At 51.1% G+C, this 23,972-nt stretch overlaps 1 protein-coding gene across 6 annotated transcripts; it reads right to left on the reverse strand.

The window, feature by feature from the left end:
• Positions 1 to 498: 498 nt before the first annotated feature.
• Atp8b2 (ATPase phospholipid transporting 8B2) lies at positions 499 to 23,869 on the reverse strand. Of its 6 annotated transcripts, XM_063282544.1 has the most exons (30): positions 23,687 to 23,865; positions 22,319 to 22,390; positions 21,637 to 21,722; positions 21,426 to 21,492; positions 19,367 to 19,425; positions 18,933 to 19,046; positions 18,713 to 18,811; positions 18,405 to 18,466; positions 18,234 to 18,306; positions 17,738 to 17,808; positions 17,452 to 17,531; positions 15,116 to 15,274; positions 14,864 to 14,952; positions 13,141 to 13,337; positions 10,423 to 10,631; positions 9,556 to 9,599; positions 8,972 to 9,137; positions 8,655 to 8,843; positions 8,426 to 8,541; positions 7,354 to 7,518; positions 7,156 to 7,267; positions 6,925 to 7,030; positions 6,669 to 6,813; positions 6,227 to 6,410; positions 5,725 to 5,948; positions 4,847 to 4,930; positions 4,353 to 4,598; positions 4,080 to 4,218; positions 2,670 to 2,800; positions 499 to 2,426 (listed from the first exon to the last, which is right to left on the reverse strand). In XM_063282544.1, the coding sequence occupies exons 4-30, from the start codon at positions 21,454 to 21,456 to the stop codon at positions 2,148 to 2,150; spliced, it is 3,573 nt and encodes a 1,190-aa protein (XP_063138614.1). In that variant the 5' UTR covers positions 21,457 to 21,492; positions 21,637 to 21,722; positions 22,319 to 22,390; positions 23,687 to 23,865; the 3' UTR covers positions 499 to 2,147. The 6 variants fall into 6 exon arrangements, with proteins under 6 accessions (XP_063138614.1, XP_038959706.1, XP_038959701.2 ...); XM_039103778.2 differs by lacking the exons at positions 22,319 to 22,390; positions 23,687 to 23,865 and adding an exon at positions 23,560 to 23,643; NM_001416612.1 differs by lacking the exon at positions 22,319 to 22,390 and having other exon boundaries at positions 502 to 2,426; positions 23,687 to 23,869.
• Positions 23,870 to 23,972: the final 103 nt, after the last annotated feature.

A 23,972-nucleotide genomic window follows, 5' to 3' on the forward strand; every position in this document is an offset into this window, starting at 1 on the left:
GGTTCAGCGGTTCACAGCACTGCTGCAGCTCTTCCAGAGTTTCCCACAGAAACTGGGCCGATCACAACCACCTTAACTCCAGTTCCACAAGATCCAACATCTGTGTTCTCCTTAGGACTCTGTACCCATATAGGTATGTACACATGAACATAAAATTTTTTTTGATCTCCTTAAAGATGAAATAAATGAGCACTTGCCTATGCTAAGACCCTAGGTTTAGTCATCCCTGGACAAGAAAAATAAAACCTTAAGATGCTGAAGTTACCGTTCCACATGTACTCGCCTGCATGTGCATCTAGCATGAGCACGGAATGAGCTGGCCTGGGCTGTCTCGCACTGCCCAGTGCTGTTGAAATCCAAGTCACGGGAGTGTGGAGAGCTGCCCCGAAGGCTTAGCTTCCACTCAGATTCACCCACAAAAACCCCTGGAGGGTTTCTGCCTGTGCTTTTACCCACAGTCTTGTTTAGACATCAAAAAAGAGACAAATTACTCACCACTCAGAAATTGGAATTTTATAAAAAGGCATTTTTCTTTTATATCCATAAAATGATATAATTTTTGCAATTATAGAAATGTCATAAATTATACAGAATGTTCCTTAATTACAGCTCAATGCAATGTGGTACTTTCCTCCCTCCCTAAAAAATGAGAGAGAACAAAAAATAATATATATATAGCTATATATATATATATATAATATGTATTTATATAATATAGACAAACCAAATACAAAAAAAATCATTTCCTCTTTGGTATAAAAATCAGACTTTCCTTTTAAGAGACACACAAACAGACATGATACTGGGCTTGTAAACTGTGTGGCCAAAGGGATTTCCCAGTCTTGTCCTCCCCTTCCTTCCTGCCATCCTGGCACCCACTTCCCTGCAGCCCACCTCCAACTCCTCTGGGGCAATGCATGGAATATCTAGATTCCCATGTCCCCCACTCCCAGCTCCACACCATTCCTCCTCCCTTAGTCTGCTGCTGGCAAATAAGAGGAAGAGAGTCTTCTGGAAGCGACAAGGCAGAAACTACCTCAGTATGTACCTGACTCGGACAGCGGGCTGTAAAAAGGGTCCAAAGACGCTCTGTCCAGACCGAGCAAGTGGTCTGAACAGGTTTTATCTACCTCCTACCACACTTGCTGGAGGCTAAGCCAGAGGACAAAGCCCTAGGTTACTGGGCCAAAGCAGCAGAGGTCATCTTCCCCTTTCAGTCTCACCTCAGGGTAAGGTAGAAAAAGCACCGGATAAGGAGGGGTAGGAAGGAAGGGAAGTTGGAAGTGAGTAGCTAAGGAACTGGGGACTCAATTTAGAATCCAAAAACCCTATCTCTGGTCTCAGGACTAGACTTCATTCTCGGCTACAGCTCACTGAAAATGATGGAGCCGCTGTCTGGGCTCTAGTCCAGCATTAGCAGGACTTAGGAGATCCAAGGACCCGTATGTGTGCCCTGGGGAGGCCACAGCACTATGCTTCCTTTCTGTTCTCCCAACATTCTCTTGCTGACAGTTCTTCCCTGTCTGGTAGCTCCTGTGTCCCATCAGGACACTGGCACCCTAAAAGTAAGGTGTGGCCCTCCCAGCCACTCCACCAGCGAGGACATCCCAGTGTGTGCCAGTCCCCTCTTCCCAGGAGAGTTAAGATACTAACCATAACGTAAAGTCGCATGAAGGCCTCCTCCACTTACCAAATAAAAAAGACAAAACCAAACAACACAAACATAAACCAAGAGGACATACGATGATATGAGGGGCTTGGAGGCCCCAGCAGGTCTCTGGCTTCCCGGCGTGATACATTCTTGTGTAATTCAGGAACAAGGGCACAAGGGCCCTCTGGGGAATAGAGTAAAAAAATATGGAGATTACAGTCTCCCTGTGGACTCCAAGCAGGACAGGGATGGACCCAATCTCACAGTTCTTTTTTCATGTTTTTTTGGTTCCATATCTTGTCCCTCACTGTTGCCCCATTCAAGGCCTGAACCAGTGCTGCCCCTGAGGCCCACTTCCTCCACTTCTAAAAACTGGTGAGACCAACAGAGCAGTCCACCAGGCAGAGAGGCGGCAGGCTGCATGGAAGGCCAGCAGTTTCCAGACGCTGGCTCTGTGAGCTCTGATCCCCGACGCAGGGGGTCTCAGCCCAGATCTTCAGCCCTTGAGGGGCTTCTCAGCTCCGCCACTGGGGCTGTTGGCACTGTCACTTTTCTTCCTGCGCAGGCTCTCGATCCAGCTGGAGCTGGAGCGTGTGCTGAAGCTGGAGAGGGCCAAGGAGCTGAGCCGCATGTTCTTGCCAGACATAATGAGCTCCCCAAAACCTTCCTGGTGCGAGAACGCATAGCCAGAGCGGCGAGAGCCGGTGCGGCCCACTCGCCGCATGCAGCGGTGCTGAGCCTTCTGCTTCTTCCTTACCAGCTGAGTGTAGCGGACCTGAGGAGGGCACAGTGAAGGGGAATCCTTCAGTATTCGCTCACAACGTCAGGCACCACCATGATTGAGGGGCCAAGAGCACCATGGCAGAGCAGCGCAGGAACTTCTGTAGCCAGGTGCAGCGCGAGCCCCCAGCGTCCCGCAGCCCCGACACAGCTCTACAGCACCCAAGCAAAAGAGGCTTTTCCTGTCACATTGCAGCTACCCCCCAGGGCCTACGGCCAGCTTTGCCAGGCTTCTCACCGTGTCGGAGAGATCCGGCTTCAGGCTAAGCCTGAGGAAGCGGAAGGCAACCACAGGCATGATGCAGACAGCCGTGGTGAGCACGATGGTGAGCCACACGGTGGGCTGGGCCAGGGTGTTCTGGGCATTCCCTGAGGGACAGGAGTCAGGAAGTTGACAGAGGGGATCTTCTCACTTCCCCGTTGCTATTTCTGATGGTTCCATGTCCTCAAACTCAAAACCCAAGCGCCTTCAACGTCTTTCTTTCTGCCTGCCACCCAAACGCTCATCTCCAAACCTGGTCCCCGACTCTCCTAAAACTCCAGTTCTGTTTCTCCAACCTCCTCAGTCAAGGAGTCTCCAAGCTAAACGGCCCACATGATGGACTATCTCCTCTACCCCAGATCCGCTCTGTGCCTTTTCCAGGTAGGGAAGCACTAGAGTGCCACTCTCTAGGCTAAAACAATGCCCTTCTCACTCCTTTCTCTTCTTCAAACTCACAAGCTAATGTGCTGGCTTCAGTTTCTAAATATCTAAGGAATCCCAAGAGCCCATTGTCCTGCTTAGATTCCTGTTGGGGGTCAGCCATTCTGTTTTCACTTGTGTCCTTCTACTTTATTACCCAACACAGCATCCAATACAGTAACACCAACCTTTAAAACAGAAATTGTTTTACATACTTCCCGCTCAAACCCTCAAATGGAACCACGGCCTTTTGTGCATGGTAGGCAAGCATTCTGCTGAGTTATATCCCCAAATCTACACCCCTCTTTTCTACACACACACACTCCTTTTTCAGATAGGTGCTCATGAAGTTCAGGCTATTCTGAACTTGCTGTGCATCGGAGAAGGACCTCGGTCCTCCTGCCTCCATCTCTCAAGTGCTGGGATTAGAGGCACTTGAAAGCCCATGTACTTTCTAAAGGAATCTTTTGAAAAGAACAAAACAAGTAACAACAGACAGAAAACAACTCTTCTCTAAGTAAATCAAGACTTCTGGCAAGGAAAAGCAAGGCACACTTGGTAGCCTGGCATTCTGAGACCTCTCTCTTCTCCCTGCTTCCCCAGGCCTCTTGCTCTTGCTTTCCAAGAGGCAAGTGGTACCTTCGCATTCCCGGCTCCGCTTACTAACGGCAGTCTCCTCTACAGGCCTGTCCCTGGTCACCCCCACTGGCACACTGCTGACCGCGAAGCCTGCCGCCCCGACCTCCTTGGAGCTCTGACATTCCACAGCCAGAAGGGCTTTTCATCACTCTCACGGACGTAGACGCTCCTTGGCGGCAGGGCCTGGGTCAACCACCTCTTCATATTGCATTGTACCTTGCAAGGTACCTGGCATGCAAACTACTGGTAAGTGTTAGCTGTCTATATCCTATGTCCCTAGATCACACACGAGTCATCCATCATTAAAAGGATGCCACGGGTACTTACCCACAAACCGGAACTGGTTTGGAAACATGTCAAAGAGCCCATTGCTGTGCATGGCAAAGAGGATGGCGAAGTAAACTGCGAGGCTGCCCCAGATGAAAAAGTGGTTGATGGCTGTCCAATAGCCTGTATCCAGCCCAATCTGCAAAAGAGTAGTCATCAAAGGTAGGAGTACCCCCAAATCCCACCCCACCACCAGAAACAAAGACGTGATGCTGAGGCAGCCCTCCACCCCCCCAAGGAAGGCTCCCTCCTTCCTGAGGGAGAGCCTCTTACCTGCACACTGACCACAATGACCAGCGATGTGGCCACAGTGACTGCGAAGGACTGGTAGTCTGCCAGCTGGGTGCCATCATCCCGGGTGGCCTCGGCAAACACCCCATAAGGAATGAAGAACATGAGCACAGAGGTGTAGATGCCCTGGGCGATGCAGATGAAGAACTCTCGCTTGTTGAATAGGAGGTTCAGCTGGCCAGGCTCATACAGCTTAGGGTACTCCATGCTTCGCTGCTCTGGAACATCCTGTGAGAGAAGGGCCCAGAAACTGCCATGGATGCTCTCCAGTCCCCCTTCTTAAAGTCTCGGGTAACAGATACAGGCTCCAGCTAGATTCTCCCAACCTCTCTGTGTTCAGCAACAAGGGGAATTACAGGTTCCAGAGCCAAGATGGGAAGAATCCCACTGCCTCCCCAAATAGAAGTGTCCACTGGCATCGGGGCACTGCTGTATCAGACAAGTTTTCACAGCCCAGCCCCTGACCTCCCCCATACCTGGTCAAAGACGCCCATGGCCAGGACTGGGAGGGAGGTGTACACGATGTTATACAGGGTGATGAAATACTGGTCATAAACGGTCTAGAAGAGAAACGGGATGGGAGAGTGAGCGAGAGCCTTCTCTAGCAATCATGCACAGAGAGACAGCTTCCCAGCAGCAAGCAGCCCTACCAACGCTCCTCAGGGCCCTCGGAGCTCCACTCTCCCAACAAATACTTTCCTTTTAGGCTGTTTATTTTGAGACAGGGTTTCCTATGTAGTTCAGGGTGATCTGGAACTCACTATGAAGCCCAAGTTGACCTCAAACTTTCAATGCCCTATCTCTACCTCCCCGAGTGTTGGGATAAGTGTGCACCAATATGCCCAGATTCAGAGTTCAAAGCCAAGTGGTGCTACACAGTAGATAACAGGTCAGCCTGTATTAAAATAAACCATGCCCCTGCCCCCCAAAAAAGAAAGAGAAAAAAGACATGCCAACATTTATTAAATGCTAAACAAATGAGACTGGTCAGTTAAAAGCACAGACTTAAGGTGTGTTGTTAGGTGTTTATTTACTCCTCATGTGGATAAGAGAGATGTGAGGCAGGGCCTGTTTGGGGTGGGGGCGGGGCGTGTGTGTGCTATGGTGTGCATGAAGATCAAAGAACAGCAATTGGGTGTTGGTTCTCAGCTTTCTGCCATTGTGTGAGCCAGGCTAGCTGGCCCACAAGCTTCTAGAGTCTTCCATATCCATCCACCACTGTTACTGACTTCCACATGGATTCTGGGGATCTGAACTCAAGTTCTCAAGATTGCCCAACAAGCTCTGGCCTCTCCCCACCCTCCTTTACGGAGTTTTTACATATGCAGCAGAGACGTCTAGAAACACTTGTTACCTGGGCTGAAAAACCGCAGAAGAAGCCAAACCAGAAGTGGACCATGGTGAACGCAAAGTTCTTGTAGAAGAAATAGCAGAGGAACTTGCACATGCGCAGGTAGGACCAGCGCCCGTGCACCAGCAGGAGGCGTTGCAGGAACTTGAACTGTGAAAAGGAATAATCGGAAGCCAGGACAGCCTGGATCCCTTCCTGCCCACTGATACCCACACCAATGTGAGCAGCTGCAGAGACAAAAGATAACAGGAAGGTGAAGGTGGCCATATACTTCAGATCCCATCAGTTACAGCCCCACCTCTCACCCTTCCCTCCCAGTTACAGCCCCACCTCCCACACAGTTACAGCCCTGCCCCTCACTCCTCCCACCCAGTTACAGCCCTGCCCCTCACTCCTCCCACCCAGTTACAGCCCTGCCCCTCACTCCTCCCACCCAGTTATTGCCCCCCTCTTCACCCCTCCCTGTTCCTGAGACTTTACAGAGTCCAGCCAAGCCCATACTCACTTTTAATCATGCTGACATCATTGGCCCCATCCCCAATGGCAAGTGTCACTGCCTTCTTGTACTTCTTAACCAGTTCCACCACTTGTGCTTTCTGCAAGGGTGTTACCCGGCAGCAGATGACAGCTTTGCAGGCGCATGCTGTCTCCAGAAACTCTAGCTCCATATCAGCCTCCAAGGCATGGGCCTGAAACAGAGAAAGAGTCACAGTGTTCCCAGGGAACACCTCAGCTCTGGTCCTCTGGTCCTCCGGTAATCACAACCCCTCCCTCCCTTAAGTCAAGGGAAATGAGATAAAATCTTGGGGCATACTGAGAGAAGGCATAACCATGCTCATCGCCCTCTCTGCCAGGAGGGAACAGAGGAGCTACGGGCAAGCACTCAACAAGGTCTGAGCACTGTTCTGCCTGGTAGCCTGCTCCAAGATAAAGGCGGCAGGCATTACCAGGCTGTGCCCGTTGATGACCAAGGCGTACTCCCCAGCAACAGCCTCCAGGACAGAAGTGAGCTTTGAAGAAGAAAGGTTCCCCTGGTAGGTGAAGCCATTGCCCACAGCATGGGAGGAATCTACCATCTTCTTCCGGGCTTTCCTGTAGGGCAGGGAAGAAAGTATGGTGGGGACTCCAGGACAACAGCAGAGAGAAAGTTGAGCCTGCAGGTCCCTGGCAGTTCAGGGCAGCTGCATCCCTAGCCCTGCTTACCTGAGCTCCTCTCGCACTTCCAGGACAGTGTGGCCTGTGACTATGAACACCTCTGTCATGTCGTCAGTCAGCATCTTACAGGAGTAGCCGATGTTCACAGCTGTCTCTGCCAAGACAGAACAAGGTGGCTGCAGCCGGCACCCACCAGGTCAGCATGCCTTCCCAGCTGGTGGCCCGGCCCCACACAAGGGTATGGCAGGATTAATGAGTCAATCTGCCACCAGTTCTCACCTTGCTTATCTCCAGTTAGCACCCAAATCTTGATGTTGGCCAGAGTCAAGAGGGCAATGGTCTCTGGAACTCCCTGCTGAAGCTTGTCCTCAATGGCTGTGGCACCCAGCAGCTGAAAATACCACAGGGGCTTCTGAGGAGAGCTGTGCGCTCTACAGCATCCTGTTCCACCCTCAGTCTGCCCTGCCCGGTCCATACCATCATGTCACTCTCAACCTCCTCATAGATGCTGGCCAGCCTGTCCTCTCGGCTGTCTTGGGCCAGGCTAGCCTGCAAGCGTCTCCGGGCCCATTCCTCATAGTATTCTTCATCCAGGTCTTTGTAGGCCAATACCAGGGTCCTCAGCCCATCCCCTGCATACTCCTGGAGGAAGAGTTAGAAAAGTCAAATCAAAGGAATTCTAGAAATCACAGCAAGAGAACTGCATCTCAAATCTCAACGGCTAGCTGAGATAATCTTTGGTTGGGTGTTTAAAAATGTTTAACAGTATTTTGTTTAGTCTGCATGAGTCTGTGCATCACGGCACACAGAGAAGCTGGCTGCTTCCTCCTACCATCCAGGCTCTGGAACCGTGATGATTGGCCTCCGTGGTTTTGTGTGATGAGCCCTTTTGATGACCCTCTTGGTTTTGGTTTTGTGTTTTTTTTTTTGTTTTTTTTTTGAGACAAGGGCTCATGTAACCCAGGCTAACCCCACACTCCTAATCCTTTTAGTTCTATGTGCCAAATGCTTAGGTCATAAGCATAAGGTAACGCCAGGCCTGGCTGATTTAAATACTCGCACCTCAGAAAAAAAGAGACCTTAAATGCATTCATTGTCTATCAAGATCTTAAATGTATCCAATAAAACAAAACAAAACTCCACCAAAAATAAGGGCGCCAAGGCTGAAGAGCTGAGCTTACTCCCCGGAGTCCACAGAGTAGAAAGACAGCATCAGTCCCTTCAAGTTGTTCTCTGACCTCCACATACACACCATGATGTGAATGCCCACACATATCAACTACAAAATACATATACACATTCGCTTTTATCTAAAAAAGACAACACAGGGCTGGAGAGATGGGTCAGCAGTAAGGAGCACTGACTGCTCTTCCAGAGGACCTGGGTTCAATTCCCAGCACCCACATGGCAGGCAGCTCAAAGCTGTCTGTAGCTCCAGTCTAGGGATCTGACATAGTCACACAGATATGAATGCACACAAAACATCAATACACAGCCCTTGCCCCTCACAACGCTGAGCCGTGCCGATGCCCCAGGCCGTCACACCTACATTCAGGTGGTCGGTGGTGCTGTTGAGCAGCTCCTGGGTAGAGGGGTGGAGCCTGTCCAGCAGGATTGTGTCAGCCCCTTTGCAGTAGAGTCGAATCTTCCCCTCTGGATTCCGAACTGTGAGAGGCACAAGGGAGAAAAGTGCCAGAAACTTTCAGCGTCCACACTAAATCAACCCAGGCCCATGTGCTGTTCTACGTCTCCTCAGCTCCTGCGCCAACTGGCCTCACCTATGACCGACATCCTCTTGCGAATGTTGTTAAAGTCCAAGATGGCCAGCAGCTGGTAGGTGATGGACGTACCGAGCTCATGGACGGTGACTGTTTTAGGGGTACGAGAGCGGAACACAAAGCCAAAGTTCCTGGCTGCGGTGACCAAAGCCCCCTCATCCGGAGACTGAGCTTTGTAGTACAGCTCTCCTGTAGGAGAGGGAACAGTAAGTGGCCACTGTCCCGGCACCGGAAGCCCAACACAGCAGCAAGGCAGAGCAGCGGCACCCGGAACACAGACTAGACTGGGTAGAGGGTGAGCCAGCTCCTTCACTCACCTTCGTTCTTCTCTTCTGACATGACCGTGTGACACAAGGAGAGGAGACGGAAGAACTCATGTGTGTGGGGGTCCCCCATCTTGACAGCCTCCAAGAGGCTTGGGTCCCAAAACAAGAATTTCTTGTCAGCCAGAGGATTAAAGGAGAAGTCAACAGGTTCTGGTCTCTGGAACAGACAAGAAGAATCTGAGCTGCCCACACCCAAGGAAATTAACTCTCCCCTCTCCTACCTCTCAGTAAGAGCCCTGGCCACTTTGGGCCTCAAAAGTCTAGCTGGTCTTTTTTTATTTCTATTTTTCCTTTTTTCTTTGTAGCTTGAGATGACCTGGAATTCCCTACATAAGCCAGGCTTGCTTCTACCTTGTAAGCCTATCTCAGCCTCCCAAGTGCTGAGATTACAGTGTGCTCCACGCCTCACCCAGCAATCCCCACCCCCACTTCACTCCCTCCCCCGCCACCAGTGTTCCTTCAAATATCCACTTCCTGCTGGGATAACACTGTCCCATCTACGCCAGCGACTGCTGGCCAGGTGCCCAGACTGTCTCTAACGGGCATAGAGAATATTCATGGAGAATGGATCTTACCTCTCCCAATTCAGCCTTGTGTCCCAAGACATCAAATACGTCACCTACATACATACAAACAGAAGGCAAAGAAACATCAGGACTGGGACTCTCCAAAGTATCACGGAAAACCTCCAGTGTAGACCCCAGAGGTATGAGGGGCCCTCAGGCCTACTCATCCTGTAGATCCTGGAAGGTACCCAGGATCCCAGGATGCAGGGACATGGCCACAGGGTCACAGTGCCCACTTCCCACCATGTCCATCCAAGCCACCTCCCAGTAGCTCTCCCCACAAGGGCAGCTGATTCTCTGCCTGCTTCCACCATCAACACTCCAGGTCTGCTGGGGGACCAGGCACCTTCCAGGCCCAGAAACAGATGAAGCCTTATACCCTGACCATGAAGTCTAGATTCACACAAAAAACATTTACTGACTGCAGGGTCTCGCACTTGCCCACACCTGGCCCCACGTCATCCCAGCAGCTCAGCCTCAAGGCCAGTGTGACAGAGCCATACCAGGAAGACTGTAGTTACACTCCAGAGAGCCACGAGGGCCCCTTAGAGTAACAAGGAAAGCTGTACTTCATGGGGCAGCCAAGGTCCACCATAGCCAGCCACCATAGCCAGCACACCCAGAGGCCAGTGTCTTGGGGCTCACTTCAAATAACCAGGGTATTTCTCTGGTGCAAGAGCTGAGATTAGGGCAATGGCCACAAGAGAAGACGAAGAAAGGATTCTCAATATAATTCTGGGCACAGATGCAGAGCATACCCCATACCCAAGCAGGAGAGAAGTAAAACCCAGTGTCAGGATAACTAAGGGAGCTCCAGTTCCACTCTCCTGCCAGCCAAGACGTAAGCCCTGGCTAGCGCTCAGCACTGACCCTTACCGTAGCTGTGGCCATTGATGGAGCACTTGTTGAACACCATGATGTTCTGGGTCAGGGTGCCCGTCTTATCAGAGAAGATGTACTCCACCTGGCCCAGCTCTTCGTTCAGAGTGGTGGTACGGGCCTCTGCAGGAGTCCGCTTCTTCATACAGAACATCTTCTTGTCCCAGTTGATGAAGTAACTGTGGCCCAAACGGATGACCTCCACACTGCATAGGGGACAGGAGGTGAGGCCTGGTGCAGGGAGGGAAGGAAATATCCCACCCACACGGGCCTTGGCTGCAGGCACTTGGCCTGGGGAGAAACAGGAGTGGAGAAGACACCTGGACACAGGACCCTGGAGAGAAGGGGCAGGGAAGCCTGCAGGTGGAGCTGCTCACTGACAAAGGAGCCCCAGACCCGACCCTCCTGATCTCTCCACACAGAAAGGTGCGAAGGCTCTGGGCAGGCAGGACAGACGGCACAGGCAGAGAAGGAAGAGGGGCTGCACACGAGGCGCTCAGCCAGTTCTTACCTCAGGACTAAATACAGAAACCATGCAGAGAAAAATAAGAGAAAATGCAAGAGGGAGGGGAGAGAAAAGAGAGATAAAAATGAGGGTGCTGTGCGTGCCACAGCAACACAGAGCCAACTCCAAGAGGTCACACTGAGGAGAAGCCCAAGGCGCTCCCACTGCCCAGCACAGGCAAGGGCTTCACTCCTACACTGGGATGGAGGCCTAGAGACTGTGGGAGTGACACCATGTCACAGGGCAGGGGACTTCTAGCTAATCATTACTTATAGCATTGGGGCTGTTAACATTCCCAGAAAAGAATCCTGTGTTTGGGTCCAGGATGGCCAACCAGCAGGCCACACATCTAGAATCCTGCTTCAACCTGACTCCTGTCAGGATCTTGTTATGAGGCAAAAAAAAAAAAATGGGATGGATGCCTAGGAATGTAGTCCTGGCCCTTCCCCAGGACGCTAACCAGTCCCACCCCCACCCTCCCCCAGACATGCACACTGATGCAACTGGGGGTGGGGAGGGGGACTCTCTTAGGTGACTGCCAAGGGCTCCAAGAGAACTCAGATACAAAGCAGGTACAGCACAGCACAATGTGAGAAAACAAAACTCAGTCAGAAGCAGGAAAACATTTAAATAACAGCAAGGAAGCAATGTGGTCCCCACAGTGTTAGCTAAGTACCCAATATTTGCAAAGGAATGTGTTGTTGCTGTTGTGGCTGGTTTTGTTGTTTTTGTTGTTTTGTTTTTTTTTGGGGGGGGAGTGTTAGAGCCAAGGCTGACCTTAAATCTATGGCTGTGCTCCTGCTTCAGCCTTCCCATGTGCTGAGAATTAGTAATGTAACTTTTTATCAGTATTTACCAACTCAGTGCCTTCTATGAAAACATCTGTATGAAGGTAAGGACACAGGGATCATGTGAGAAGGGAAAACAGACAGCATGTGAGGCCCAAAGTGACTGTGGGCTAGCCTGAGGTCACATGGCTGACAGTAGGCATCGGTCAACCCAGGACTCCAAAACTCTCCTTCCCATTCTAGGAAAGCCGTGCCCCACCCCTGCCCCTGCACCCCATACACACGTTTCTACGATTTGGGCTAGCAAGGAGAGCTGAACACAACCTAGGGCACTGTCGTGAACTAAAGATGAAATCTAGAGAGATCTGAGCATCCGCAAAAGTGCTTCCTTCAAAATGCTAGCGACTCAGCCTGCTGTGACAGTACAGACCTCCACTCCCAGCACTAGAGAGGCTGAGGCAGGAGGATCACCAGTTTAAACTGGCATGGGATAGACACTGACTGATTCAAAAACAAAAAGCCACAGGCTCCCTTACCTCAACTGCAAGGCACTAGGTAGCAAAGACTCCTGTCTTCTCCCTCTCCCGCCCCTCCTTCCCTCCCTCCCTTGTCCTCACTGGCTCTGCTTATTAACATTCTCCTTACTGCCGATGTCCTACAGATGCTGCACACCACCGTGGGCCGACTGCTAAAGCATTCCAGACTGTTCAGTCTTCAGGCATTTTCAAAAACTGTTCCTGCAGACCCGCAAAGTCCGAAGGCCTTAACGACCCAAAGCAAGTTTCTGTTCCCAGATCTCTCCCATACAGCTCCTCGCTCATGGTCGAAGCTCCTGACTCCTACACTAACCCAGCTTCTCATCTGCCTGCCCTTGTGTCTGGCCTCTTCTCTGCCTCCCTCCTCATCTTCCCCCTCCTCCTCCCCCACCCACAGTATGCCCCCATCTCCTTGTCTAAGAAGGATTCCTGACTAACTGCTCGAAGAACTTGGTATCTATCACACGCTACCTCAGGGGCTAGCACTGGTTCTAGTCTCAGGTCAGCTAATCTGCTCCTCTGAGGGCAAAGGCAACCTACAGAACTCAGTAACCCCAGCTTCCCACAGAAGATTCAAGGCAGAACCGCTTCTATTTTGTGACATGTTTGGGGTTTTCTTCCTCTATCAAACTTAAGCTTCAGAAGGGAAGAAGGTTAGTTCTTTATTATCTTGGTACTTCTTGCCCAGAACAGACATGTAACAGAATAGCATGTGGTGCTGAATAAATTAATATCGTTTCTATTCCACTATAATCCAGATGTCAGGAAATTTAGATGACATAAAATGGTCACAGTATAGAAAAGACTCCACATTCCTTTTCATGGTCTCATCTTCCTGGGAAAGTGAGCAAGGAAGCCTAAGAGGCTCCCTGGAGAAAGCACATACCTGACATACAGTGAAATGGGCACAACGGTGTTGAGAATGATGATATAGGACCAGAAGGAGAGGAAGCCAGAGAAGAAGGCACTGTCCACAGCCTCATCCCAGGGCAGGTAGACCTGGAAGCGCGTCCCAACTTCGTGCTCCCAGATGGCATTACCGATGGCCAGGATCACACCCATGCAAACCAGGAATCCAAAAATCTGAGAAGGGATGAAAGCCGCAGAGGAGGAGGGGCTTAGAGAGCTCTCAAAGCCAGTGCACTCTAAAGAGGCCTATGATACTCTGAGCCCAAAAAGCTCAAGCTCTGTGACGCTCTTCTACTGTAAGGGACCAGGATGGGCGGCAGGTGCTTGTCCACCACCACAGCACGCAGTCCTCTCTGAACATGTTCTCACTCTGCGACAGGCAGGCAGAAACACTGAGTAGCTCCCAATCTGAAACTTTCCAGAGTCCTCAAAAGATGTGGCTGGGATGAGCTACTTCTGACAGGACGAAGCAGCTTACTGTAAATGACCAATCTCCCCGTACGGGCCCACACACGCCAACAGAATTTATGTATTGTATAGAATGCTTTTTTCCATTCTTGGGAATTAAAGCCAGAGCTCATCTACACTAGGCAATCTACTAAGTTACATCCTAAGGTCTTCCTTCACTTTTTTGTTTTGAGACAAGGCTGGCTTCAAACCTGTGGCAACCAACTGGCCTCAGGCTCTCCAACCTTGGGATTATAGGTGGGAGCCACCAGGCCTGGCTTGGGAGGATCTTGAGTCAGATCAAGACTTTATCTGAGCAAGAAAGAGGACAGGGGGCTGGAGAGATGGCCCAGTGGTTGAGAGCACTGACTGCTCTTCCAGAGGTCCTGAGTTCAACTCCCAGCAACCACATGGTGGCTCACAACCATCTGTAATGGGATCTGATGCCCTCTTCTGGTGTGTCTGAAGACAGCTACAGTGTACTCATATACATAAAATAAATAAATCTTTTAAAAAAGAAAGAAATAAAAAGGACAGGGAGGGAACTATTGAGGGAACAACAGAGACCATTGTCTGGTCTCCAACAACTACTTCCGAAACTGCCTCAATGTTGAGGCTCAGAAAAGCAGGCGTCATCCTGACCAGTGGCCACCAGGGGGCGAGAAGAGCCTTGGCATGGGGAATTAACCCTGCTTCAATGAGGGGTTTCTGCAAAACCTTTAAGGCTAAAGTGGAAATCTCAACAGCGACTGCCCTCGGGCCTCCCAAGCTGGCATGTTGGGGGCAGGCAACTAGCAGAAGGGGTACAAAAAGGGGTGGAAAAGCCCAACAGTGAAATCCAAGTCTAGGCAAACAGGAGAGGGACTCAGGAATTGCCAAAGTGAACACAGAGGCTTTCCCCCTTGGGATCCTTCATCCTTAGAAGTTGGAGAAAGACCCTGCTAAGCATCTTCCCCGTGGAAAGTTTTTTAACTCTGACTTCATCCCTATGAAGGCCTCCTTGTCCCTGGCAAAGGCTACAGGTCACACACATGTTAAGATGCCATGGTGGCCAAGCCCACAGAAGGGGTGGTTTAGTTTAGCTTTCTTTAAGTTGATTCATGAACGTCCCTGAGGCTTTTAAAAATAACACCTGCAGGTCTAAAAGAAGTCTGTAGTGAAGTCTGAAGTCCCTGAGCTAGATTCCGGCCAGGGAAGATCACGGGGGCAGAAGGCCTCGTCAGGGAAGGCTGCAGGGGCAGCCGGGAGCTTACCCAGAGTACCAGTGTGTTCATCAGGCGGTCGATGCTTGTTCTCTTGAACTTCGTCCTGCCACTGTTCTGCATCAGCTTAGTATCAGGACCTCGAAAATAATGAGAAATAGGCCAAATAAACAAACCCGAGGGCCACTAGAACAGAAGCCCTGGGCAGGCAAGAGGCTGCAGCCAGGGAGGGAGCCGCACTACCTCTGTGTTGTACCAGCTCCATCAGTTCTGTCCCACACGGAGGGAGGCCAGGAGGCTCACCTGCAAAGATGACGAGCCCGAAGCACCACTCGGTGTTTCTCAGCACACAGCCACGCAGCAGCATGTTCTGGTTGCTCAGGGGGAATTTGTTCCCCTTCCAGTACAGTGCTCCACTGAACTTGTCCAGCTTGTTGTTGGGTGGTTCACAGATGACTTCGCCTGGATGGGAGATGAAGGTGCCACCACTCAGGGTTCAATCACACAAGGAAACAGACAAGTAGTTACAGGGCTGGGGAGAGCCTTAGCGGTTCAGAGCACTTCCTGTTCTTCCAGGGGACCCGAGTTTGTTTCCCAGCATCCTAGAGTAGCTCACAATACCCCATAACTCCAGATCCAGGGGATCTGCTACACTTGCACACATGTGGCTCTTGTGTGCATGCACATGTGCATGCATGCACACACACACACACTCACACATACATACTCACACACACTCACATTTTAAAGTAACAATACAATTTAATAAATGTAAATATCCAGGCTTAGTGGTCTACACCTTTAATCCCATTACTGGGAAGGAAGAGGCGGGTAGATCTTTTGAGTTTGACAACAACCTGATCTACATAGAATTCTAGGCTACAAGGCTCCATACTGAGAGAGACCCTATCTGCAAAAAAAAAAAATTTAAATAGAAAAAGTAGTGCTGGGGGTTGGAGGTTGCTATAAGGACTTAGGATATTGGCACACTACTGCCAGGACTTCTCAAGAAAAGATCACAATTAATACTCTGAAGCCCTGGGTTCAATACCTAACACCACATAAACCAGGTATGCCAGTGCCTGCCTGTCATCCAGAACTCTAGAGGGTGGGGAAGGAGGCTCGGGAGTTCAAGGTAATCCTCCACTACACAGAAAAACAACATGGTGGCATGACTGACATTAACACGTACAGCCAAAAGGGATGTAGCTCAGTGGAAGAGTATTTACCTGGTCCTAAGTTCATCTCTAGCACCATATAAAAAAGTACATATATTTTAAGACTCCAAAATCCCAGTTCTGCATATGTGACACATGTATGTGGGGCAAGAGGTCAACATGGGACATCCTCTTCTATTGACTCTTTTTTATTATACTTATTTCTATGTGTGTGTGCATGTGTGTGCCAAGCACATAGAGACACACATGCCAGGGCACACATGTGAAGGCACTCGACCACCATTGTTCCCTCCCTTCGAGTTTCAGGCCTACCAAGTCTGCACTGTGAGACTAGGACACTTTGCAGAACCCAATGCTTTCTTTCTACCTCATGGGTCCCAGGACTTGAACTCCTTACTGTTTGGGATAGAGTTTCTTTCTTGTTGAACCTGGAGCTGTCCGATGAGCCAGCGTTGATGTCAAGCAAACCCTAAGGATCCTCCCGTGTCTGACTCCTAGCAGTGGGATTGCAGGTGTGCTGCCATACCTGGGCATTTGGGCTTGGGTCCTCGAGCTTATTCAGTAAGGACTTTGACAACTGATTAGTGCCCTCAGCTCCCAAAAACTCACAACCTTGAGACTACATACATACAGAACTGGTCACAACACTGTGCTTTTTACTTAAGCATCAGTGGAACAAAAGACTAAATGGCCAAAGGGTGGCTGGATAGGGCTAACTTCTGGCACACTCGGTGACTAAAGAAGACGAGGGGGGGTTGGGGATTTAGCTCAGTGGTAGAGCGCTTGCCTAGGAAGCGCAAGGCCCTGGGTTCAGTCCCCAGCTCCGAAAAAAAGAACAAAAAAAAAAAAAAAAAGAAGACGAGGCAAGTTCCTTTTGTAGTGGTAAGATATTTATAAAGGCTAAGTGTGGCTGCGCACCACCTACAGTCTCAGTACTCAGAGGGCAGAAGCAGGCAAATCTCTGGGAGACCCAGGCCTACCAGCTCTACATAGTGAAACAATCACAAAGCAAATAAACAAACAAAAAACTTACAATGTATTTAACAGGCAAAGGGCATCTTGTAGAGATTTTAGTAAGATCACACTTACTTAGGGTTACACATTTGTAGGTGAACTGTCAGCTAATCTGGTAACATAAGGAGAGCAGAACTGGAGAGGAAGAGAGAATACTGACTTCTCACACACAGATGGGCTGATTTGCTATGAGGAACATAACCACTATTCTGATCTGATAAGCAAAAGGAACCATGCTAAATCTGTCGGCAGCAAGTCAACAGCCACAAAGCTCCCTTGAAATGACCCTCAGTTCAAAAGCCAACGGTACCACCTGGCATCCCAGACATGCCCCTCCTGAAAATGGCCAGAGACTTGCACAATCACAGAGACTAGAAGCCAAAAGAAAAGATAAAATATAAACTCAAGCCCACCGTCTTTATCCAAAGTTGTTCCAGGACTACTTACCATCAAACTTGGCCAGCTGACTGATATCCCCCAGCTCCGAGGTGACTGGAATTGCCTGGCGCACTTTCATGTTGGTCTCTCTGGAAGAACAAGTAACACCTTGAGTCCAGCCTCTCCCGCAAGCAGCCGGAATCAATCCTTAGGCACTCAACCCCCAACAGCTTGGCCTAGCAAAAGTCTGACGTATTTTTCTAACTCCTCAGATCTCAGACCCGGGAACTTCCTTCAAGAGAATCTTTTACCTCTAAAGATACAAGGAGAAAACAGACAGCAAGTAGCCACTCACCCATCCAGTTCCGAGGTCTCTATGTAGCACAGCCCGTGGGGCTCGCTGCTGGAAAGGAGGAGGAGGTCCGCCTACACAGAAAGTGTGATGAGGACTCACAAGCACAAACCCCTGCTGTGGGAGGACTTGTGGGGGGTGGGGGTTCTGGGGGGCCTTAGGGGACCATCCTCCAGTAAAGAGAGGCTTTCTTTTGTTCTGAGACAGAGCCTCCCACTACACAGTCCTCTTAGCTCTGAAATTCATTATGTAGCCCAAGCTGGCCTTGAATTCAGAGATCCACCTACCTGTCTCTGCCTCTGCTCTAGGATTAAAGGCCCATGCCATTATGGCTGGCACAGAGATCTGTTCCATTTGTTCTGAATTCAAAAAGCATGGAAAACTAGTCCCAGCTACCTTAACATGACACAGAAGCCCACCATCTTGGAAAATCTCTTTCCACAATTCTACCAAAGGGGAAAAATAGCCCGGCAGACTGAAAAGGAGCCTTGTCCCTTACCGCCACAAACTGGTTATTTTCTAGCTTGATAATATCACCAACGCATACATTCATCCATTGCTCTTGTTGGAGACTGCGGCAAAGGGAAGATAGTAGAGGCCATCAGTAGCTACAGAGGTTCCCGCGGGAACCCCCTTCCTCCCCCAGCCCTGGTCTCCAACAGTCACTCACACTCCATTGATCAGCACCTGAGAATGACGGCTATTCACCTGGTTATCACTCTTGTGGCGGAACTGAAAGAGAACTAAGAAAAGTAAGACACCGTCTCTCCCCACACCTGGAAGTACGTAAGGAGCATCCTGGAACCAACTCTCTCCCTAATCCCTGCCTAACCCTCAGCCTAGGTACTGCCCGTCTATCAGGACCCTGAGGAACATCAAAGTCACCAAGGCCTTGTGCTGAATAAAAGTGGCTTTGGAGGTTGTGGGGGGGGGATGAAAAGGGGAGGTGACCAGAGAAATCAGAATGTGACAACTCACATAGTCATCGGTGGCATCTTTAACAGCTGTGATGGTAAGGACGAGAACCAAAGGCACAATGGTGGTGAACCAGGACAGGGACGAGATCTGGGGGATTAACTGAAAAGAGCAAGAAGCATGATTCCGAGGCTCCTGTCTGAGCTCCTCCCCCTAAATCCATCCTCATCTTCAGCCTTATTCAGTTTTGTGATATACAGAAAACATAAGAGAGGTCACTTACCTGCAGAATGAGAAGGAACAGGAAGTAGGTGTTGGCAACTTCCTGGAACTGCTCAAAAAGGTTGACAGGCAGGAAGGTGAGAATATTGTACTTGGAGGTCTTGATGCAGTTACTCTGTAGCAACAAGGGGAAATAATGAGGCATCCCTCACTCCAACCTTCTGCGCTCATACCCCACCCTCTGCCAGCAACCCTAGGGGTGGGGCAGGGAGAAGGAGAATGGAAGAAAGTCTTCCCATGACAGTGTATTTGTCCTCTAGGTCAAAGTATTTTGCTTCAGTGACAGAAAGCCCGAAAATGTCAGCCTAGGAACAGATGGAAACTGGGCAGAAACGGTTTTCTGCCTCCCCCAATCACCCTTCCCAGTCGGCCACCAGCCTCAGCCTTGGATTTTCCAATATTCTTCCCTCCAGTTCTGAAACAGGGAACACTTACTGCATACTGGAATTTCTCATTGTATTCACGGTCATTAGCCCGTGCCCTCCGCTCTTCTTCTGCAATAGAACGAAGTGTCGTCAGGAGGAGCAAACTAACTCAGTCCTACACAACCTTTGTAAGAGTTCTGCTCAACAATGGCTTCTTCCACAGGATACAGCCTTGGTCTTATTAAACTCTTAACTTTAGTCTATGGTTTGCCAACAGCTTAGGCCACATGGCTCTGCACACGACTCCCTACTTCCCTCTGAGATAAAGTCTCACTGTGTGTTTCTGTCCTCAGCCTTCCAAGTGCTGTGCCACCACTCCTTAGGGTACACTCATAGCACAGGACAAGTCTCTGTTCCTATCACCCATCAAGGTCATCCACTGGGAGCTCTCTGTTCCTCCCCCTACCAGTGACATCCTCAGATCCTTTGCTTTTGTTATTAACACATCCATCCCCATAACCAAGCAGTAGTGCCGGAAGCTTCCTTCCGTGTGGAGGCCACTGCAAACCTACTCATGGCAATCTTCTCACCCTAATCTCAGGGAGGAGCTTGGTGGGTGGTGCCAAGACAGAGGGTCACAGTGCCCTAAAAGCACTCTGCTGCAGTATCCCAGGCCCACGTGCAGTATCTCTAAAGGAGCCTCTTGTCACATGTCACCATAAGCAGCTTCTGACTGGTGGACAATGACATCATCCTGTTGCAAAGCTCATCTTCAAGTGTGGGGGTGTGTGTGTCAGAGATGTGGGTCATGCACATTGAGCAGAAATGGAGACAGGATAAGATGTGACTGCAACCTTTTTCTACCATTTACAAATATTTCCCCTAAAGGGAATGTCACTGTTAATGACCCTTATTTAGCAGCACTCAGCCTAAGCTCTGCAGACTCAAGCTGTAGGTGCCAATTCCAGGGCCAAGAATAAGAGATGCCCTATGAAGGGTTCCCCCTCAGACTTAAAAGAGTTGTAACTTGGTTACGAAGTAAGCTTGCCACTTTACATCTGACAGAATTCCAGACCTCTTCCCCCAACAAGCACAATGCAGTAGCAAACCCCAGGCCACAGAGTCCCCAGACAAATGAGCCATATGACACCCAGAAACTTCCCTCAAAGGGACCCTAATCTCCAAGCACCATGCAAGGAAAAAGGAGGATCCCAAAGGGCCCTCAAAGAATGTAAGGAGGAAGGGAGGCTAAAGACAAGGGAATGTGGAGGTCAGAGGAGGTAAATTACAGATTTGTGAGAGCTGCCAGACTCTGCCTCCTGTTACCTGTCCCCCAAGAAGGCTTCTTCTGGCTCCAAGAGGGAGGTGCCCCGGCCCGGGCCCACTTCTCCGGCATCTCCTTGGGGACCGTCATGATCCCGTTTTTAAAAGGTGCATTGACTGTCCTTGGCCTCAGCGTCGCCTATGGGGCGGCCCCCCGGGGAGGCGCAAGAGCTGCGGCCACGCAGAGGGGAGCCCCGGCCGCTGGGCGTGCGCGACACCCGCAGCCCAAGCCATCCTCACGGCCACCTGCGCCTGGGACCACCAGCTCTGCAGGAGCTCCGCTCCCGAACCTCAGATTGAGGCGAGCTTCCGAGTGGCCGGGACCTGGAGCCCACGCCCCAGGCTCCGCCCCACCTGCTCCCACTGCAGAGCTGAAGCCTGCCAGCGCCGCGTAGGCGAAAGTCAGCGCACGGCCCCGCCCCCTCCCACAGCCAATGCCGGAGAGCCGACCGCCCGCGTTGTCCCGGACAACGGATTTCATCCCACACACCCCCTCCTTCCGCGGGAAACCGAGGAGGACTCCGGTGGGTAGGCAAAGGAGGACAGAGCCCAAGAGCCCAGGCCAAAGAGTAGGAGCCGCAGATGCTTTTGAGTTAAGAGGCTGGTGATTAGCAGTCAAGGCTGAACACCGGCCCAAGGATGAAATGAAGAATTCTGTTTCTTAAACTACCCCCTCAGGACGCCTAGGGGCCTTAAATACCCTTTTCCTCTGAACCATACTAGTCTTCCCTCTTCCCTTGGCTCCCTAAGTCATAATAACAGCCATTTTCATTATGCCCCAGAGACCCACTTCTTGCCTCTCTTACCTGGGGGGCGCTTTTTTGCACACAGTGCCATCTCACCCAGCAAGGTTCCAGCAATCCATGGGAGACCCTTCAAAAAAGCAGCAGACACACACGGCTGAGAATTCTTCATTGCCCACACCAGACCCCTTCTGAAAATTATCCTAGCTCTGCCCTGCCCTCCCCACCACCTCCAACTGCACTAACATTCATCTTCCTGCACTGGCATGAATACCTGAGAGGAAAGGAAGGTCTTCCCACTGTCCTGGATAACATGAGGGGACTGAAAATTTACAGAAGCCAAAGCCTATCGGGAAGGGCCTAGAAGAGACCAGATAAAACAGATGAGACAAGGCTCTCAAGGTGTCCACTTGAGGAACAATGGATGTCCCATGTGCCCTCCTGGTGGCAATCAAGGCCGCCTGTACTAGAAAGTAGAATTTCCCCTAACAGGTTGGGTGGAGACATATGAACCAGGAAGCACCTGGCAGAGCATCAGGAAACAGGGTGGGCATGTTCCACCCTTTTAGAAAGCTCCTAATTGGGCTGGAGAGATGGCTCAGTGGTTAAGAACACTGACTGCTCGTCCTGAGTTCAATTCCCAGCAACCACACGGTGGCTCACAACCACCTGTAATGGGATGCTGTCTTCTGAAGACAACTATCTCGTACTCACATATAAATACAATAAACCTTAAAAAAAAAAAAAAAAAAAAGAAAGAAAGCTCCTAATTTTCCCACCCCTACTTTCATTACTGGCCTTCCATTATCGCCTCCTCCCCAGAAGGGTTCTTTCTCATCAGAGGCACTTCCTGCAGACCGTCCTCAAACCACTTCCTCTCAATCGTGTCTAGCCACCCTCTGGGACCATCAGAGAGGTCTTCCCAACCCTGCTAAGGGGTCACCTTTCTTTCTCACCCTGAGTCCAGTCAGTACGATACTAAGAACGGGAGAGCCTCTGCTTCCTTCCACCTCTCCATGTACTTTCTCCTAAAAAGGTTTAAGTCCAAAAACAGGAAAATCCTCTTCTTTAGATGGGAAGCCTCCCCCCTCCTTAGTTCCCTTGCCTCCAGCCTGTCAGTCCCAAGAGATACTAACTGCCTGTCTGCCCAATCTCTGTAATTACTGACTCTGGTCCTGGCCCAGTCGTCCTTACCACTTCTCCCTTCACTAACCCACACCCCGTCCCTGACCTCAGAGCAGACAGTCCTGAGGGGCACTAAGTCCTTTTCACTTCTGACTCTCCACAACTGTGGCAAGCAACAGTGCTGCCCCCTTGGCTCAGGAAGAAAAATCTCATGAACATTTTGGTGATGCCAAACCCTCTTCCAGGGCCCCAGCCAGGGTCTCCACCCAATCTAGAGCATGAGTCATGGAAGGGTGGAGTGTGAAGTCAGAGGTTAAAGGAGAGGATGCAGGGTGGGCATTACTGGCTTCTATCCAGCCCCACTCCAGTGGGAGGCTATCAAACATCGTTAGCCCTAAGATCTGGGTCTTCCTTCTTGGAAAGAGTTAACAGTGGAACAAGCTGACCATCAAGCATCAAGTCTGGACAAGGATCAGGAAAGTTCTGTTACCTCTACGACCCTGGGGAGACTGAGAACAAGTTTGGCCTCAATCCTCAAGAGGGGTGCAGTAACAGAAATCATTGGTAACAAGGTCCCCCTCTCAGGATATTCTCGTTTTCTAAACTGACTAGGCCCACCAGCCACGTCGCCTTGCCCCGTCGCCCTACCCCAGCCCCCTCTGCAGCCACATCTGGGATAAAAATAGCCAGCCATGGGAAGGAGGCAACGCTCCATGAAGGAAAAAGGCTCCTCCTTTGGGTCTGGCCTCCGTTCCTTTCCAACCAAGAGTCTTTTCAGGGGAAGCCAGCAGATCCGCGAGACAGGAGAAAACAATAATACCCGAGGCCACCTTCTTTCCCTCCCCAAGGACAGTATCCAGGTCCCAGTACACAGCTCTGATCTCCCAAAGCTAACATCCCTGGCACCCTTGGTTTCCCTAGGGCACAGAGAGACCTCCACCTTCGCGGGACAAATCCTATCAGCCCCAAACTCCCTCTCTGGGCACCTAAAGACTGGGACCAGGTTTACTCCTCGCACCCCAACTCCGCACGACCCTTCGGGGCCCCATCTTCCCAGTTTGCGCACAGCTACCCGGTCTTTCCATCCTGGGGAACCCTTCTCTCCAGTCTCCCACAGCCTCTCCCAGTGGCACCGCTGCCCGCGCCTCCCAAAGCCAGCCCTCCCGGTCCACACCCCCGGCCCCACGGCGGCGCCTCACCTTAGCGCTCCGCGCTCGGCGCTCCGCCCGGCGGCCCCGTCCGGCCCATGCCGGGGGCTGGGGCGGGGGCGCTCGGCTCCGCTGCCCGCAGGCTCCCGCCCCCCACAGCAGCCGGGCTCTCCTGCCCACCCCCCGGGGCCCCGGCCCGCTACTTTGTGTCAGTTTCGGCCGCGGGGCGGAAGTGACGGCTACGGTCGCGGGCGGGGGGCGGGAGGGGCTTTGGGGAGGTGAGGGGCGCGGCGTGCGCCATCTTGGTGCGCAGAGGCGGGGGGGGGGGGTCCCAAGC

The sequence above is a fragment of the Rattus norvegicus genome, chromosome 2, assembly GCF_036323735.1.
Source record: "Rattus norvegicus strain BN/NHsdMcwi chromosome 2, GRCr8, whole genome shotgun sequence".
NCBI lineage: Eukaryota > Metazoa > Chordata > Mammalia > Rodentia > Muridae > Rattus > Rattus norvegicus.

Bases quoted from the DNA above. Each gene is read 5' to 3' on its own strand.
- Atp8b2 (XM_039103774.2), bottom strand. From the start codon at position 20,710: ATGACGGTCCCCAAGGAGATGCCGGAGAAGTGGGCCCGGGCCGGGGCA. The intron at 18,467-18,712 runs GTGAGTTGTCAC...GTTCTCTTTCAG, and splicing joins AAGATGCCACCGATGACTAT to TTCCGCCACAAGAGTGATAA. The intron at 6,814-6,924 runs GTAAGCAGGGCT...CCTGCCCTACAG, and splicing joins GAAGTGCGAGAGGAGCTCAG to GAAAGCCCGGAAGAAGATGG.